This window comes from Choloepus didactylus, chromosome 17, assembly GCF_015220235.1.
Source record: "Choloepus didactylus isolate mChoDid1 chromosome 17, mChoDid1.pri, whole genome shotgun sequence".
Taxonomy (NCBI): Eukaryota; Metazoa; Chordata; class Mammalia; order Pilosa; family Megalonychidae; genus Choloepus; species Choloepus didactylus.
The window spans coordinates 61010200-61028912 of record NC_051323.1 but is presented as its reverse complement, the minus strand read 5'-3'; the positions used below and the strand labels follow the sequence as shown (position 1 = coordinate 61028912).

Below are 18713 nucleotides of genomic sequence, written 5' to 3'. Positions count from 1 at the left end.
ATTTCCACCAAAAAAGGCATGTAGGAGGGAAGGCTGTAAGTGAGAGCAATCTAAAGTTTACCAGTTTGTTATTCTGAGACTTTGGGGTATAATAACAGGATTCCTTGAATGTGGCTCGACTGCTATCCTAACAGCCATGTGTGGCACTTAGATAACCCTTTGGGTGCCCAAATAAACGTTCCTTCCTTGCTGGCTCCTGTGAGTGCCTCCTCCTCCAGGAAGCCCCCCTGAAAACATCTCTCCACCTCGGACCGCCCCCCCGCCCCGAGCCCTTCGGCTGACCTCCCTCCTGGTGCTGGCCCTGTGTACGTGCCCTCTCTCCTCCACTGGACTGTGCTCCTCAGGCCAGGAGTCGAGATCTAGACATCGCCACATCCCTGGGTTTGCAGGCATAGGATCTCCCAGGGAGCCTCCTCAAAATACAGATTCCTGGGGCCCATTCCTGGCCTAGGGCCTGGAAGTCTGCATTTCAAGCCAGCCAGGAATGAGAACCTCTGCCTGTGGTTCCCAGCATGCTGTCTTATTGTTTTTAATTACTATTATAAGTATATTTTTATTAGAGAAGTTGTTGGTTTACAGAAAAATTCATAGTTCCCATATGCCCCTCTATTATTAGTGCCTTGCCTTTGTATGGTATATTTGCTACAATTGATGAAAGAATATTATTGTAATTATACCCTTAACTGTAGTCCATGGTTTACATTAGGGTTAACTGTGTGTGTTGTACAGTCCTATAGTTGTTTTTATGAAACTTTTGTTTTAATAACATATATACAACCTCAAATTTCCCCTTTTAACCACATTCAAATATATAACTGAGGGCTGTTAATTACGTCTACAATGTGGTGCTGCCATCACCACCATCCCTTACCAGAACTTCTCTATCACCCAGCATGCTGAGTTGACCAAGTGGGATTTGGGCGGCTGTTTGTTGAATGACTCTTTGACTGACAAATGAGGATACCCACAGAGAAGCACAGTGGCTTTGCCCAAGGCCACCAGCCAGTGAGGCCTGACCCTGCATCCTGACATTGCCTGCAGTGGTGGTCTGGGGGTGGACCCTCGAAGTTCCTCCCACTCCCCACCCCCAGGGGCCCACTAGGAAGAGGAGGCAGGGAGTCTTCTCCTCTAGGAGTATCTCAAGAGGCTGAGGCTCAGAGAGGGGGTGGAGGTAGCTGCAGTCACTCAAGACAAGGAGGTGATGGCCAAGGACCCGCTGAGGACTTGGGGTCACTAGAATCAGACCACGGTCAAGGTCACAGCCAGCAGGTTACCAAGCACACCTGGGCTCAGGGCCCTCTGGGATGGGATGTGGGGAGATGCAAGGGCACTGGGGCCCAGCCTCTGGGTCTGCTATAAACCCCACCAAGGGACGGAGCAGAGCCCCAGCTCAATGGGGAGAGAGGGGCAGGTGACTGGGGTTGGGTGGAGTGAGCCAGGGAAGGTTGGCTGGCGGCTGAGCCGAGGGCGCGTGAGAGACATCGAGAGGACAAGGGTTCATGGTGGTTTCCCTCTCTGCCCGGGCAGGTTCGTGTGTGCCCAGCTGCCCAACCCCGTGCTGGAGAGCATCAGTGTCATCGACACGCCGGGGATCCTCTCTGGGGAGAAGCAGAGGATCAGCCGAGGTGAGCGGGGCTCTCTGGCAGACCCGGGGCTGCTCTGCCATTCCTGCCACCCCACCCTGGGAGCTTGCAGCCTGCAGGGAGGCGAGCCTCAGCGCCTTGGGCTGAGAGCCTGGGGGAAGGATGACGCGGAGCTCCAGGTCCTCCCGGAAGGGAGCTGGGCATGTGAAAGCACTTTGACACCTGCCCATTGGTTCAAATATGGGGAACGTGCTCCTCGAGGGAGGCAGTGCGGCGTGGTGGTTAGGGGACATAAGTCTGGAGCCAGATGGCCAGACTTCCAAGCCTGGCTCTGCTACTTCCTAACGGCATGAACGTGGGCAGGTTTTCTTCATTTCAGAGTCTTCATCTGTAAAATGGGGGAGAATAATATCTGCCTTGTAGAGTTGTTTGAGGATTAAAAGAACTAATATATATGAAAGCCTTCTGCTGGGTACGTGGCAAGTGCCCAGTAAACATTAGGTGTTACAGATCGTCATTATCATCATCTTCATCGTTGTTGTTGCTTTCTCCTAGCTCTAAATTGCTGAGAGTGACACTGTAAAAAGCTAAAAATCCTGTGCCTGGGTTCCCGCCCCCAGCCCCTCCCGCCACAGCCTGCCGTGTGACCCCAGGTGGCCCCCAACCCTTTCTGTGCCTTGTCTTCTATCTCTGAAAAGAAAATCAGATGAGAAGAAACCTCACCCACCCCAACACTGGAACTGTGAGCTGAGGCCTGAGCCAAATTGGCTCTCGGAAATTAGCCCCCCGGAAGGGAAGGCTTCTGAACGGCACGGGGTTCTCTATGAAGTGGCCGGAACTCTTGCCTGAATCGACTTGGGGGGCTGTCTGCTCGTGGGCATGTGCTCAGCCCCGGCGCCCTGCACCCCTTGCACCCCACCAGGGAGGGTATCCAGAGACCCTGTCCACCGAGGGCACGGCCTGCCTGGCGGCTCTGGGGCTGGGTGCCTGGAAGGAGACCTGGGCTCTGTCCCGCACTCCCGTGAGCCCCCCTGGCTTCCTCTCCAGGCAGCAGCTCTCTTCCAGCACTGCTGTCCACAAGGGGAGACATTGGGGGGCAGGCCCAGGCTCGGCACCGGGGGTACACTGGGCTGTGGGTGAGGGGCAAAGCCAGCCTTGGCTGGGGGAGGGAGGGGAGACAGGAGGCAGCCTCCGGGCCTGCAGCCTGCCCTGGGCCGGGTTACCCCATTTGTCCCAGGACACAACCTGCTCCCTTCCAGCTCCCTCATTTTGGAGCAGTGGGAGGAGGGACACGGCAGGGGCTCTTTGCAGAAGGGCTGGAAAAGCCCGGCTCCCTGCCCCTCCGAGCTCCCTTTCTCACCTCTGTGTGTCTGCAGCATGACAGGCAGGGGCTGAAACGTGGGAAGAAGAGGGGCGGAGGAAGCAACTGAGGCGGGTGTGGGCGTGTTAACAGTTCACGCCTTGGGTGGCCTGGGAGCCCCGGGCTCCCTAACTGGGCTGTATGGGGAGGACAGCGTGAGGAGGGAAGCTGGTCTGAGCTGTAGAGCCCGACCCCAGGGAGGGCAGACGCTGCGGCCCCCATGCCACGACTTCCATTTGCTTCCCTAAATGCTTGCTCCCTCCTGGCCAGACCCCCCTCCAACCCCCAGGGTGGTTCGTCTGGGCTGTCCTGAGTTTAGACTGAAAGGGGTTTTCCTGTTCCCGTGGGCAGCCCTGTCTCCTCGAGGAAGGCTGGTGAGAGTCTTCCTCAAGCCGAGCCACCTGGGGGTGGTGGAGGGGTGGCGTGTGTGCCTGGCAGTGGGTCCAAAGGGAACTCCTGTCTCTGGGGTTTCCAAGGGCACTGGGAGTTCAGGGTCCTGGCTTCTAGAACCTGTGTGGGTTTCAACAGACTTTCTCTCCAAGTCCCAGTGTCCCCGTGTGTAGGATGGGGACCCTGACACCCACTGCACAGACTCCTTGTGCAGCACCCTGAGGGCACCAGGAGAGTTGGGGGACAGTCATCAGAGGGAGTCCTTCCCCATCCTCCCTCACGATCTGCTGTAGAACCTGGTACTTCCCGTTTATTCCTGTAGATGCCTCACCTCCTCCCTCTCCCCCAGACAACCCCCAGCCTGTACCCCCAGCCTCCACAACACACACAAACGTACATGAAACCAGACACACACACATCTGTACCTCCCACACAGACACCCTGCACACACACACGTGCACCTCTCCCCCATGCCCTGGCACGCAGGCACACAAGTGTGCCCATAGAACCAAACACACTCCACCACGGGCTTCTTGCCCGAGGCTCTCGGGGCTCTGGATTTGGCCAGAGCAGACTTGGTGCTCCTTCCCTCCTCCAGCCCAGGTCAGAGAGGGTCCCCACGGATCGTCCTGCAACCAGTGCCCTGCACAAGCGCATGTGGCTGAGAGATGTGGGGGCCTGAAATTCAGCCCATATTCTGCTCACCAGGCCTCTCGCCTGGCACAGGGCTGTCTCACCAGAAAAGGGGGCATCTATGGGCCGGTGGGCCCCATGTGCCACATTCTGGAAGGTGAGCCACCCCCAAGGGCTCCCAGGGCCTTGGGATGCCTAGGACAGAGCGCTCAGGCCCTGGCTAGAGCCAGCAGAGTGTGGTCCCTGCTCAGGCCTGGGGTGGGCGGTGGGGGGCGGCCTCTGGGAACTGAGCCCCGGAGGTCCCAGGCTGGCCCTTGTCTCTGGGTGAAGATGAATGGACTGGGGTGGGCAGAAGAGGCAGGCAAAGGGGCATTTCCTGGAAGGGGCAGGATGGGCCCAGGCCAGGGCTCATTACTGGGAGTAAACAAGGATGAGGCAGAAGGGGGAGGGCTCCAGAAGGCTGAGTGCCCACACACTTGGGAACCACATTTCCTGGCTGCTTCTCAGCTGGAAATCCCCGCAGGTCCCACCCTAGAGAAGCAGCAGCCCCTTGGGATTTGTGCTCACATCACAGACTAGAGCCTGTGGACTCTTTCCTGTACAGGTGAGCTCAGCAGGATCGGAGCCAATTAAGAACTTGCCCCAGATCACAGAACCAGATGGGCACTCAGGTGTCCTGACTCCCAGTTCGGTGGCTTTGGGCACATTATCATCAGGAAAACCACAGGGGTTAGGGATCAGGGCAAACCTTGCCTCTGTAGGTTTTAGGGCTCAGACCTTGTAGGGGCTGGCCTGGTCTTGCAGCCTCACACCCCTCACCTGCCGCTGGCACCCTCTCTGGAGCAGGGCCTGCGCCAAGGGGCCTATGGGGCTGCCCGGACCACGTGCAGGTGCCCATGTGTGCTCACACACCTTGGACAAGCCTCCTCTGGCCGCTTCCGAGCTTACTTCTGGGAGGCATCTAGTGCGGCATTGTTTCCCTGTTATCATCTGAACTCTTCCCACGTTTTGGAAATTTATGCCTTTGTATTTCTCTTTTGCTTCAATGTCTTTAAATCTTGAAAGATAATTTTGGGAATGGGAGCTTTGTGGGTTCTCCCCACAAGTAAGTGCCTGGTTTGAGGGCTCAGTCCTCTGGGCTCCAACCTCACACGTGTCTGGGAGCTGAGAAGAGAACCTGGAGTAGGAGTCAAAGACTTGGGTCTCTAGTCTGGAGTTTGCCACCACCTTCCTGTGTGACTTGGGCAAGCCCCTTAATCTCTCTGTGCCTCCACAGCCCCTTCCTTACCCATAGGGTGGGTAAACACAGCAATGCACACCTTGGTTACTTCCAGCAGAGGGAGGGTCACGAGGATGACACGAGATAGAGTGGCTGGAAATGCACAGGCCTGTGCCGCCTCGTCACGTCCCCTTGGACTGCATCTCGGGTGGTGGAGGGGGCGGGCGGGTGACTAAGGAGGTGCCTTGCTTATAGTGTTGGCTGCATTGTTTTCCTCTAGCCTGGCATGACTTAGAAATGCTTTCTTAGGCCACTGGAGCCACTCGGGGGGAGGAGAGAACCACAGATCTCTGCAGGCTGCCCAGGCTCCAGGCTGGGTGTCTGCAGACCAGATCGCTTGGAGCCAGCGGATTTGCCAGGAAGTCATTCCAGGAAGGGCAGCTTCTCCCCTTAAGTTTCGGTGCTCGCATCTCCCCCCGGCCTGTTTGTCCATATTTCATGAGCTCGGGCTGCTGCGGGCACTCAAGCTCCTGTTGTAGATCTCGGAGCCATGCCCGGGACCAGGGAGGGAAGGTGGCCGTCACCCCAGGCGTTAGGACAGGGCCCACACCTGGAGTCCATGTCCTCCCACCACTGTCCGCCCTTGGCACTGGCTCGGCTCTGCCGCTGATCCCCACATCCAGTCAGCCGTTATCATCCCCACTTTACAGCTGAGAAAACTGAGGTTGAGACCTGCCTAAGGCCACACAGCAAATAAATAGCAGCACTAACCCCCTGCCCTCGTCCTTGAGGGGCACACTCAGGGCCTTGCAGAGGCCCCCACCTGGAGAAGTCGGGACCCTACCTCCCGGACAGGCAGGTGAGTTGAGTCCAGACCTCTGGCACAATTAGATAACCCTCCTGGAGGTTAAGGGGGCCCCGAATTAGCCAGCAACATGGAGGTTGAGCTTCTGGGAGATTCCATTTGAGCTGCAGGTCTCCACAGCCACAGGTGGGGAGAAGGCTCCCCGTCTTGCTGACTTGGTAATGTGGTTGCAGCTTGCCGGTGCAGGCAGAATTTGCCAAAGTAGGAGGATGAATAGGTCTCTGTGCTTATGAAAATCATAGAAAGGGTTTCCCGAAGCCCCCTGCCTGTCCTCAGGCAGGAGAGGACCTCACGAAGGCATCCCCAAATCTTTAAAACAGCCGCCACTGCCCTTCTTTTCTGACTGTGCCTTTAGGGTCTTCCTTGTGTCTAATCTCCATCTGTCCAGGGAGGGGAGGCTGCCTGCCCAAGCACACACAGCAAGCTGATGGCTGAGCGGGAGCTGGAGCTGGGCTTGCCCAGGCTGCAATCCTCAGGTGACGCATCTCCTGGAAACTGGCACGTGGGCAGGGTTCTGATGAAGGGGGTAGAGCAGAGACCAACCAGGGTCACAGTGCAGCAGTGTCCCCTGCAGCGTCTTATTTGCTTTGAGCCTCACAGTGACCCTGTGGCCGAGTCACTGGTGGGTTCCGGTTTACACACCAGGAAAGTGAGGCCCAGAGATAACTTGTTCACCATCTCCCAGAAGTAAAACACAGAGCAGGGTCCGTGCTTGAGCCGTCTTCAGCAAACCCTGACAGAGCACCTCCTCTGCTCCAGGAGGGGTGAGGGCCCAGTGCGGGGGGGGCACAGCCACACCTACTGGTCTCAGGGGTGAGCAGCAGAACAGCCGTGTGCACAGGTGCGTCGAGAATGCCCAGGAGCTCTTGACCCAGGTGGGGCCATCCTGTCCTGTCCTGGCAGCACTGACGTGGGCACTGGGGGCCAGTTGAGGGGCAGGGATTTGCCCCTACACCCCCAGCCTTTGCAGATGATCCTCCACCCCACCCCTGCATCATCGGTGTCTCAGGGATTGGACAGGTTGGAGGTTGGGATCCTTCTCTGCAGCTTCTCTGACCCCTTGGCTTTCCTGCCATGTGGAGGGGTGGCGAGGGGCCTGGATGTGCAGTCGGGAGGCCTGAGTTCTGGTCTTGGCTCCAACCGTCCTGCGTGGCCTCGGTCACGTGTCTTAACCCCTCGAAGCCTCCGTTTCCTTGTCAGGGGTTGTGAGCGGCTGGCGTGAGCTGGTATGTGCGTGAGCACTGAGGGCTGGGATTGGCTGAGCAGATGGAAGGGCCCAGCAGCACCCCAGCTGCCCCTCCCCATGGTCTGTACCGCCATAGCTGGAGCCCACATCAGGTTGGATTTGGGGCTTGTGTCAGCGTGAGGCCAGGGGCCCGGCTGCCCTCACCACCTGCTATGGAGGGCCAAGCATGCTGGTTGCCTCCCAGGCACCAGAGCAATGAGTTGTGGCTGCCCTGATTTTCTGAGGCCTCGGCCCCCCTGCGGCCCCCTGCAGCCCCCACATCTCCAAGGGACTGCCTTTGGGAGGTGAGAGCAGCCCTGCCACGGGCTGTGCTGAAGGGAAGATTAAAAATAGGCTGGAGCCATCCCTGGGGGAGAAGGGGGGGCTCTCCAAGCTGCAAACTGCAGGCCCTATCTGGAGAGGGAATGCATGGGGCCTCCGGGGCTCTGTGGCGGAGCCAGTTGGGCCACTCTGTCTCAAACCCCTCTGTGCCTGGTAAATGAAGTGCTTCCCAGGGAGGGGAGGGGGCACGAGGCAGGATACCACCATGCAGCCAGCCCAGGGCCCGTGGGGCCAGTCTACTCCTGGCCCCACCACTTGCCTCACCTCTCAGAACCTCAGTTTCCTCTTCATAAAGTAGAAATGACACTCCACACCCTGCCTGCCTCATTGAGTGCTGAGAGGGTGGAATGAGGTAGTGAGGAGAAAGACTTGCCAGCTAGAACAAACACAGAACTCGGCTCGTGCTTCCTATGTGCAGGGTGGTCTCGGGTGAGCCACTGAGGCTCTGTAATGCCCCTACCTCACAACAGGGCTGAGCCTCGGGCCCCAAAGCACTTTCCTGGACCTTACCCCTAAAGTAAGAAAGCACCTTTCCTTAAATGAAGAAGCTAAATCTAGTTCACACCATGAATGCACAAAGTGTGAAATACACACCAAGCAGGGACCTTTACCTCGAGGGTGGTACTTTGGTGACCCTTGGCCATCTCTTCCCCTCACTGAGCCTCAGTTTCCCCATTTGCAAATCAGGAAGTTGGACCTTAAACTCTGTGACTTAAACTGTAAGGTCCTCCTAGCCTCATGGAGTAAGGAGGAACTCATATGCTGTGTCCTGACTGAGCAGCTGACAGATCTTGGAGAAAATTCTCCAGGCATAGTAGTACCCGGAAGAACTTCATTTACCAGGGACAGAGGGGTTTAAGACCGAGTGAAGCATCTGAAGGAGGGTTTTTACTTTATTTGACATGTTAGAATTCTCTTAGAGTCACTGTGAAAGCATGAAGGGGGTCCTCTGGGAAGCTTTAGGGTCCTAGGACTCCTGTGCAGAGACCACTGGGGTGTCTCTGCATGTTCTGAAGAGACCACTGGGGTGGGGTGGGGATAGCTTCTAAAACCAACCCCTCTCTCCGCCACCACCCCATCTGAGACTGTGGCTTTGTCCGAAAGGACATCGTTTGAAAACCAGTCCAGTGTAGTGCTCCCGGGTGCTGACCCCGGAGCCACCTTCCTGGACTTGTATCCCAGCCCCTCCACTTACCAGCTGAGTGACCTTGGCCAAGCGACTTGACCTCTCTCTGGCTCTGTCTTCTCATCTGAAAAATGGGGCTCATATCAGCACCTCATAGGGTCATGGTGAGAATGAAAGGAGTTAATGATTAGAAATCACTTAGAACAGTGCTGGACACCCAGTGAAAGCTGCATGAGTGTTACGCGGCATCACTAGCCCAGTGGTTCTGAGACTGTGGCCCCTGGATCCACAGCAGCAGCTCCTGAGAACTGGTTAGCAAGACCCCACCCCAGACCTGCAGACTCAGGAGCTCTGGGTGGGCCCAGCAATCTGGGTTTTAACAAGCCTTCCAGGTGATTCTCGTGCACACTCAAATTGGAGGACCCATGGTTACAGACCATCAGCTCTCCTTAAATCTCTGACCCAGCCATGAGGCAGCTGCCTAATGATTTGTCCTGGTCTCCGGCTTCCCTCTCAGAGGCAGGGAAGGAACTGCTGGCATTTTCCTGATGGCATGGTTTCCCACCCAATGGTGGCAACGAGCTTGGGATCACCAGGGTGTGTCCTCTTGCAACCCTGGTTGCTACTGAGACCCAGGGTTGTTGATTGTGCCCGTGCCCAAGGAAGGGCTCCCACCTGCAGGGAGGGGTGCTGGAGGGGTGCCATGAGGGAGTGGCCGGGAGAGGCCTGAGACCCCAGCTCAGAGTGGGAAAGCCTGCCCCTCTGCTCTCTTCCCAGTGCCACTGCTCATGGGCTGGGCGCCTTGAGCAGGTCACCTCACCTCTCTGGGCCACCCTTCCTCATCTACTGTCCTCTTATTTTATGGAGGAGGAGACTGAGGCACAGAGAAAAAAGGGCTTTTCCATACCAAATGTTGGTGTATCTAAGAATGAACGTACAGACTGTTGGCACCACCTTCCCCTCCAGCCCTCCCAGATCCACAGCCACTTGGGGTTAAGCAGAGTGAGTGCCCTGGGGCTTCTGGAACCAGCCTGACCTGAAGCAGCACTAGTGCCAGGTAATCAAGGCAGGGCAGCGAGAGGCCCAGTCACATCCTAAAGAAGAAATCCCTGGCAATTTTCAGAGTTGGGAATTCAGGGACATGGCTGATGAGTAAGGAAAGAAGTGAGCTCATGAACAAAAGTGAGAACAAGTCTTGTGTTTTCATGACAAGATCTTCAGATTCTCCCAGACCAGCGATGGGCGTGATCCAAAACATCATCAGCGTCTTACATTTCACTGTTTTGTTGCTTTCTGACCTTGGAAAGAATTTCTGGGTCTTTGTCCAAGTTATATGTGCAGAGTTTGTTTTCCAGCCAGAATCCTGGCTGATAAATACAAGAAGCAAGTCTAGGGGCGCTAGATAGTGGCTGTGCTTTATGGGAATAATAATATCAACAGTAATAACTAGCATTTACTGAACTTGTATGTGCTGGGATCTGGGTGTGTTTAATCTTCACAATTCTATTAATTAGATACTATTTTTATATCCATTTATACTCAGAGATATTGAATAACTGGCCCAAAGCCAAGTAGGTACACTGTGAAAGAGCCCAGATTTGGACCCAGATCTGTCTGTCTCCCTAACCCATGCTCTTCCCACTGCACCCTGAGTCCCTGCCCTGCACCCGCCGCAGACCCCTCCCCCTGACGGGTCCCTCTGCCGGCAGGGTATGACTTTGCGGCCGTCCTCGAGTGGTTCGCCGAGCGTGTCGACCGCATCATCCTGCTCTTCGATGCCCACAAGCTGGACATCTCGGACGAGTTCTCGGACGTCATCAAGGCCCTCAAGAACCACGAGGACAAGATGCGGGTGGTGCTGAACAAGGCCGACCAGATCGAGACGCAGCAGCTGATGCGGGTCTACGGGGCCCTCATGTGGTCCCTGGGGAAGATCGTGAACACCCCCGAGGTGATCCGGGTCTACATCGGCTCCTTCTGGTCCCAACCGCTCCTCATCCCCGACAACCGCAAGCTCTTCGAGGCCGAGGAGCAGGACCTGTTCAGAGACATCCAGAGTCTTCCTCGAAACGCCGCCCTGCGCAAGCTCAACGACCTCATCAAGAGAGCCAGGCTGGCCAAGGTGAGGCCGCCCCCGGGGAGACGGGCAGCACAGACAGGGGTTAGGGTTTGGGGGTCCACTCTGAGAGTCGAGGGCTGCTGCCCACCCACGTGGGAGTGTCCTGTAGCTACCATATCACAGACGCCAGCCATGCCGTCTCTGACACCCATGGGGGCAGGAGAGTGCACCGGTTATGATGGCAGCCTCGGTGTCACATGGTTGGAAGGGAGCCCGACTCCACCATTTACCAACTGTGTGGTCCCCAGCCCCCAGCAAGGCCCTTTGCCTCTCCCTGCCTGTCTCCACATCTGTAAAGTGGAAGGATTGTTGAAGGACTAGTTAACCATCCTGGTTACTGCCTTGACCTTAAACTCCTGACAGTCTCCCTTTCCCCATGTGATAGAGAAAAGCAGCCCAGCGTTTGCAGGAGCATGGGAGCAAGAAGGTGCAGACAGAAGTTATTTTAGAAGCAGGAGCAGGAGGGGGTGTGAGGGAGGTACGGGAGGAGATGGGGTCTGATCGACCCTCAACGGAAGGGTTGGGCGAGGGTCTGGATGCAAAGGGCTCTCTCCACCCCGGCCCTTCAGGTGCACGCCTACATCATCAGCTCCCTGAAGAAGGAGATGCCCTCGGTGTTCGGGAAGGACAACAAGAAGAAGGAGCTGGTGAACAACCTGGCTGAGATTTACAGCCGAATCGAGCGGGAGCACCAGATCTCACCCGGGGACTTCCCCAACCTGAAGAGGATGCAGGTAACCAGGGGGGAGGCAGGGACTGGGCACTGGGACGGTGTCGCCAGCTTCCTGAGAAGCCTGGGACGGAGAGGCAGCCCTGGGCTTCCCTTAGATAGTAGGCGGTTGTGTGAGTGGAAGGATACGTGAACAAATGCATGTATTGAATGTCTATTTTTAATTTGTATTTTACCAGACAGGAGATTAAAAATACCTGACTATTCATGGCTATAGTGATATTCTCAGAAGCCTGCTTCCCAACCTACAGATCCACAGCTAAAATCCCACCCAGCATGGATCTCACAGGGTGTCACAGTGTAGTGAGACTATAAAGTTTATAGGTCAGGAGACGATAAAATAACAATAAGTTTAGCTAGGGCAATAATATCTATTACTACTACTTCTGCAGCTACTTTTTTTTTTTTTTTTTTGATGGTGGTAGGGTGTTTTCTCCTTCTCTAATTAAAAAAAAATTATTTCAAAATAATTATAGAATCACAAGCTGCAAAAATTGCACAGTAAGGTCGCTTGTGCCCCTCACCCAGCTTCCTCCAGCGGTGACATCTCACATAACTATTGCTACCTCATGTTAAGAGCGTTGTCTGTCCCAGGCTCCATGCTAAGTGCCTGGCAAACATTGATGCCCACAGCCACCTTGTACAGTAGGTACTTTTGTCATCTCAGTTGACAGAAGAGGAGACAGAGGCTCAGAGAGGAACTAGTAAGTATGGTGTGGTAGTTTCCCACTTGGACCTCGGAGATAGCTCCTGGCTTTTCTTCATGCAGCCTTTGTGAACACCACACTCAGAAAACACTGAGCCCCTGGAAAATTAATTACCCTTATAAACCTCAGTTTCTGCATCTGCGAAAGAAGGGCAAGGCTGCCTCTCTCGGAGGACTGCCTCGGGGAGTGCCACGAGAAACCATGTGTGACGCATGTGCCCAAGAGGTGGCGAGCTCCCCCGTGGACACGGGCCTCCCCGTGGCTTGTATTCCCTTGGCCGCATCTCCTGAGTGGGAGTGCTGAGGTAAATTCTCGGTCGTGAGCACGTGAGGGCCTGGAGAACCGTTGTCAGGTGGTTCGTCCCTGTCAGCAAGAGCTGGTGGGGATTTTAGGCCTGTGGGGGCTGTGACTGGAGGTGTAGGACACCAGAGGCATCATCGAACGCACCTGCCTCGCTGGGAGCTCCAGGGCTCAGTGTTTCTTCTGAGGCCCAGCGATGACACCTGCCGAGCTAGAGAAGCTCAGTAAAGAGGAAAGATCTCGCTCCCACCTCCCTGGGGTCTTGGTGTCTGCTAATCGGCCATGGCTCGGAATATTTCAGCTTTGGGTTTCTCCTTCTGTTAAGCATGTGATGATCTGAAAGCCACCATTAGGGAGATGACATTGTGTAGAGCCCATGCAGATCCTTTTTGATGTGGGGATCCCTTTCACAGCATAAACGACTTGACTTCTGATCGTTTGCCAGTCCGATGCCATGTTCCACTGTTAGGTGCCCTGAATCAGTCACGTAAAGGCCGAGCCATGGGCTGGTGAGTGCGGTGACAATGGTGCCTTGCAGGAACCCAGGCTCAGGCACGTGGCCACTGCGTGACTGATGCGCACAGAGGGCCCCAAGAGCAGGGGAGAGACCCCGTCGCGGCCAGTCCTGGAGACGCCAACTGCTCAGGCCAGGGTGGTCGATGGCGGCTCCCCATGACGCACTTTGCCTGGGAGAGGAGAGATAAGTCTGTTCTGCTGGAGGTCTACGGCCGGGGTATTTATACACCCCAGGGGTGGGGGGCCCTACCTCCGAGAGTTCTTTCCCTGATAAGCAGCTGGGGCTTCTCGTTCCTGTTTCCGGGTATAAAGGACTGTCAGGCCGGGTTTAAGGTATGGTCAGCCTGCTCCATTAGACCTAACATCTCAATGTATTGAAACATCTTCACACCAAGAAAAGGAAGTGGGGTAGGAGAGGCCAGGAGAGGCCCCTGGACGTGTCCTGACTTCCCCAGCATGGGGGTGTATGTGGGGGGATGGGAGCATCTCCTTTGCCCCCCAGGAAGATATTGGGACCCCTCCTGGGAGCCCACCGCACACACCTAGATGTGAAAAAGCTGGCAGACACTTGGGAATTAGAGCTGGGAGAGACCTTGGGAGGCTGTGTCCCCAGGGCAGGAGAACAGGTGTGGGCTCCTGCCCTCCACACACCCTCCCGCCCCCACTGCCTCCCGTCAGCCCTGCCCTGGCAGGGAGGTGAGAAATGTCCAGCTAGCACTTGATCTTGAAATGTAGCTCTGGGGAGCTTTCTGCATTTTTGTGACCTTGCCCATGCTCGGGCCTCTTCTCAGCATCCTGTGCTGCGGCAGAAAGTTCTCACCTCGTCCCTCTCCAGAGGCCAAGGAGAAGCTGGATGTTTTAGATCGCAAAAACGTGCAAAACGGAGCACACTTCTTCTGAGGACGTGGTGTGGGTAGTGATGTGAAGGCAAGGAGGGGAAGCTTGATGAAATGTGTGCTTGCCTATTTCTTCTGCATCAGCACTCCCAGGAGAGAGGCCGGGATTTGACAACTCGCTGCAGGCAGTTTCCATGAGTGTCCACATGAAGAGCCGCTGGTTTGGGGGTGACATCTGGCTTCTACTGGGATTGGGTTTTGTAGTTGCTTCCATCACACTGTTTCCTTCACTGATTGGGGACAGAATGTGACTTCCCTTCCTGCGAGGGGCACAGGGAAGTGAATGAGGTAATGCTGTGAAAGCACCTTCAGTATTTTAAAAGTAAAACCTGTATTAAAGTGGGAACCTACGTTACGCAGCCTCAGGGGTATGGCATTCAAGAGTCACTATTTAATAGCCAAAGGAACCTAAAGAGGAATGAATTATTAGAGGGAATTCACAAAAATAGATCAACCGATGGTTATTAAAATTCCCTGTCTTCTCCAGCCCACTTCCCTCCTACTCTCAACTGCTCAACCCTCTTGAAAAAAAACTCCATGAGCCCAGTGGGCCTTTTTTGTCCTCCTCCTCCTCACTTTATGATGCAGATCAGCTTAGCCTCCAGGGCAAACTTTCACTGAGGAAAGAGAACCAGATTGGGAACTTCTGGCTTTGGAGGGAGGCAGCTTGCCAGCAGAAGGAAGGATCCCCTCCCTCCTGTTCTAGCCTCACCTTCTTTTCTCTCCCTCTTCGCAGGACCAGCTGCAGGCCCAGGACTTCAACAAATTCCAGCCTCTGAAGGGCAAGCTGCTGGAGGTGGTGGACGACATGCTGGCCCACGACATCGCCCAGCTCATGGTGCTGGTGCGCCAGGAGGAGACCCAGCGGCCCATGCAGATGGTCAAGGGGGGAGCGTTCGAGGGCACCCTGCACAGCCCCTTCGGGCACGGCTACGGAGAGGGGGCTGGGGAGGGCATCGATGATGCCGAGTGGGTGGTGGCCAGAGACAAGCCCATGTACGACGAGATCTTCTACACCCTGTCCCCGGTGGACGGCAAGATCACGGGCGCCAACGCCAAGAAGGAGATGGTGCGCTCCAAGCTGCCCAACAGTGTGCTGGGCAAGATCTGGAAGCTGGCCGACATCGACAAGGACGGCATGTTGGACGACGAGGAGTTCGCCCTGGCCAACCACCTCATCAAGGTCAAGCTGGAGGGGCACGAGCTGCCCAGCGAGCTGCCCACCCACCTGCTGCCGCCTTCCAAGAGGAAAGTTGCCGAGTGACGGGATCAGGCAGGTGCAGGAGGGGATGGGAGAGGCGATGAGATCCTCACACACATGCCCGATCTTGAGTATTATTGCAGTGTAGGTGAGAGGGGACATGGCTCCCCAGCTTTCCAGGCTGATCCCAGTTTGGACTCTTCTTCAAGTTCTCAGGATTGGTAGGAGCACAGATGCATTCCAGTGGTCCCAGGTTTCCAGCCTCAGTCTCCATCCCTCTTTCTCTCCCATCTTCCACTACCCAGGGGCCTGCCTTCTTCCACAGAAGCGGCCCACTCGCCCACAGATGGCCCACCCACCTCAGACTCCCCAGTGGCTCCAAACCCGGACTCCAAGCAGATGGCAAAAGATTTTCTTGTAATAGGCAATTCACTTTTTTTTCTGTGCATTTGTTTTTCCCTCTTTGGTGTCCTACTGTGAAATCTGTTCAGGGGCTAGGAGATGTGAGGGAAGGGGCTGCTGCAGGGAGGAGAGGTGAGGAAGGACGTGTTCTCCAGGGCACCATGTCCCTGACTCGAGGAGTCATTAGCCATGGGCTCAGTTGTTTCCTAAGCTCAGACTCTGCCTTCCTTGCAAACCTGGCTTTCAACTCGACTGGCATTTCATTTCAAAGAATCCAGGAGGGGACAGAGAAAACAGAAAATCGGCAGGAAAGAAAGCAAGGAAGCTGCCCTGTGTCCTCTAGTTAAAGACAGTCGAGGTGGTTATGGTCCATAGGTTTTGTGAGGTCCACTTGGTTTCTCCCGGGCTGTGATGTTTGGATGCTTTGTATTGCTCTGTGCCCAGGGCTAGGGCCCCACTGCATATATGTCATCCCATGAACCCCTCACTACCGCCCAGGGAAGTATGCATTTGTCCCCCCCCATTTTGCAGATGGGAAACTTGAGACAGAGGAGTCCAGGTGGCCCATGCAAAGTCCCTGAGGTCCCACAAGAAGGAGAGAGGATGTGGAGCCAGGGCCTCGGACCCTCCACTCTACTGTGATGTGTGCCAGATCCCAGCATTGCCACCCAGTGACAGATCATGGAGAACAAGCCGAGCACGCAGCCCCCTCGCAGCCTCCCAGAGCAGCCTGGCAGGGGAGGAGGGCCAGCCAGCATGTGATGAGCCATCGGCCTGGCCATCTGTCACATCACAGAAGTGAATCGTGCCTTCTGGCCCTGGGGCCCATGTTTCCCAAAATCACAGAAGTCCAACAGTGCCAGCAGGAGGGGGGGGTGGCCTGCTGGGTGCTGTTCGTGCCTGTCCCTGCCCTGCCTCCCACCCGGTGGCTGAAATCGTCCCAGTGCAGAGGCAGCCACTGGGCTAACGTGGCCACATCGGGAGAGATCTGAGGTCTTGTTCCCTGTGGCCCCCATGACTGCTGTGTCCCTGGCAAATCCGTACTCAATGCCCGACACCCCCTGTCCCCTTACTATGCTATGCTCCAACTGTGAAGGAAAACGAAAACAAGTATAACTTATTTTATATCTATGTCCAGACTATAGAAATTATATTATATGTACCTATGATGTGCTTCCTGCCACAGTGTGTTTGTCATCAGTCTTCATGCTAATACAGCACATTTATCCTTTGGCACCTTTGACCCCAGACCGTCATTCCATGGGCGGCAGAGGGGGAGGGGCTGGGTTCTCACTTGGGGATCCGGGTGGCACCTTTGGCAGAGCGTGGCTCACCTGGGGCTCCCCAAGGGCCAGCGTCCACACCCAGCTCCCCACTGGGCTGGTGGTGGCAGGGCTCCTGCTCCTGCAGGCTGCTCCCTGCCACTCTGGGGTGGTGACAGTCACCAGCTGGACCTCCGTCTGCGGCCACACACTTCTCTTTCACATCAAATGAGGGGCAAAGTCAGCCCAAGACCAGGGAGAGCTCCCCTCTGGGGGCAAGCCCAGAGTGCCCTGCCCAGCAGAGAGGCCATGCCCCTCACTGCATCTCCCTCTGAACTGAGGAGATATGGGAGGGAGCAGTGGAGGGGGTGGGTTTCTTTTTATTTTTAAGAGAAAGGGGGTGTCTATTAGTCCCCCACCCCTACCAGGCCCACCCTCCCCCCTTCGACTTTTCCCTAAGGCTCTTCCCTCCTTCCCCCCTCAGCTCCACCCAGGAGAGACCTGTGGGGTGCACATGCCGTGTTTGCTCGGTCCCCATCTCCCTGGAAGGAAACGGTGCTTGGGGCGCCACCTGGGTGAAGGGACAGGTGAGGGACACTGTCTCCGGCCAGTGCCTGCTGGCTCCCGCTGCCCTGGCTACTGACCCTTCCCAGGCTTGGGGGGCCCGGGGAGAGCACGTGTCTCAACCTGGGGACATTCCATCTGGAAGGCAGAGCTCCCTCTGTCCTGTGGTCCCGTCCCCCGGACCACTCAGCCTGCACCACAGAAATAGATGAGAACAGCAGCCCAGCAACGCTTGTCCCCGGCACCGGAGAGCCACGTCAGGGCCAACGTGTGGCCCGGACTCGCGAAGATGACATGGCGGCCACAGCTGGGGTGGACACAGGGTGCAGGGTGGGGAGGGGTTGTCCTGAGGGGTCCCCTCTGCTCCGAGAGTGCTAGCCCAGGGAGGAGAAAGCAGTGTTTATTTTCCTGTGAGATGCTAACTGCCCTTAATACATAGTCAATCTTAGTCTTTCCTTTTTCCTCCCTTCCTCCCTCCATCCGCCCATTCTTTCTTTTTCAAAAAACACTGAGCACCTTCTACAGAAAAGGCCCTGTGAGGGACACAGAGATGTGTTCCTTGAGTCATTCAAATCCATAATAAAAGGCACTGGTGTGGTAGGGATGATTCTAGATGGATCGAATGGCGCTCCTGCTCTCACCGAGCTTACAGCACAAACGAAGATGGCAGGAGGACACCCCCCCACCGGCCCCTGGGAGGTGTGGGTTAAGTCGGATGCGGCTGTGATGGGGAGATGACGGGGCCTCGGTCTGCCTCTCCGGCCTGTTTCCCCCCCTCCCTAAACCAAGGAAGGCCGGATTCTTACTCAAGATAAACACGGAGCATTCCCAGCCCATCACATCCTGACAGACTGAGAACCACGGATGTATTTGAGGAAAGGCATGATGAGAATTTTGCCTCTAGGGACTGTGCTGGTTTTTCATTGGCCTGTTTCAAGTGAAAATTTTGAAGTTGAAATTGCTGGGGCCTGGAGGAAAGGAAAAATGGTACTAAGGAAATGTAAGTTATCCCAGCCCCGAGGTGAGGGAAACGGGAGCAGGGCTCTCCCCTCAGCCTCCCGCTGGAGGGATTTGTGCTGGGCCCAATATTCTGGTTCTCCGGTCCTGGCCCCGAGGAGGCCCTCCCCAGCCCCTCCCCAGGTCACTCTGAAATCCCGTGAAGGCCTGCTCTGGACAAGGAAATGTTAACAACAGCAGTTCCTGCTCCTTGCCTTGGAGTTTCACGATGGGTTGAAAGTCAGCAGGTGCAGACACGGTTAGACCAAGAGGAGAC

General features: G+C 55.9%; 1 protein-coding gene across 1 annotated transcript in view; it reads left to right on the top strand.

The window, feature by feature from the left end:
- EHD3 (EH domain containing 3) overlaps positions 1–16850 on the top strand; it is a 30470-nt gene extending 13620 nt beyond the window's left edge. The window contains exons 3-6 of the mRNA XM_037807011.1: positions 1528–1625; positions 10453–10865; positions 11432–11596; positions 14748–16850. Coding sequence (XP_037662939.1) covers positions 1528–1625; positions 10453–10865; positions 11432–11596; positions 14748–15275 — 1204 coding nt within the window. The 3' untranslated portion in view covers positions 15276–16850. The remainder of the gene's footprint in view (positions 1–1527; positions 1626–10452; positions 10866–11431; positions 11597–14747) is intronic.
- The last annotated feature ends 1863 nt before the right edge of the window (positions 16851–18713 follow it).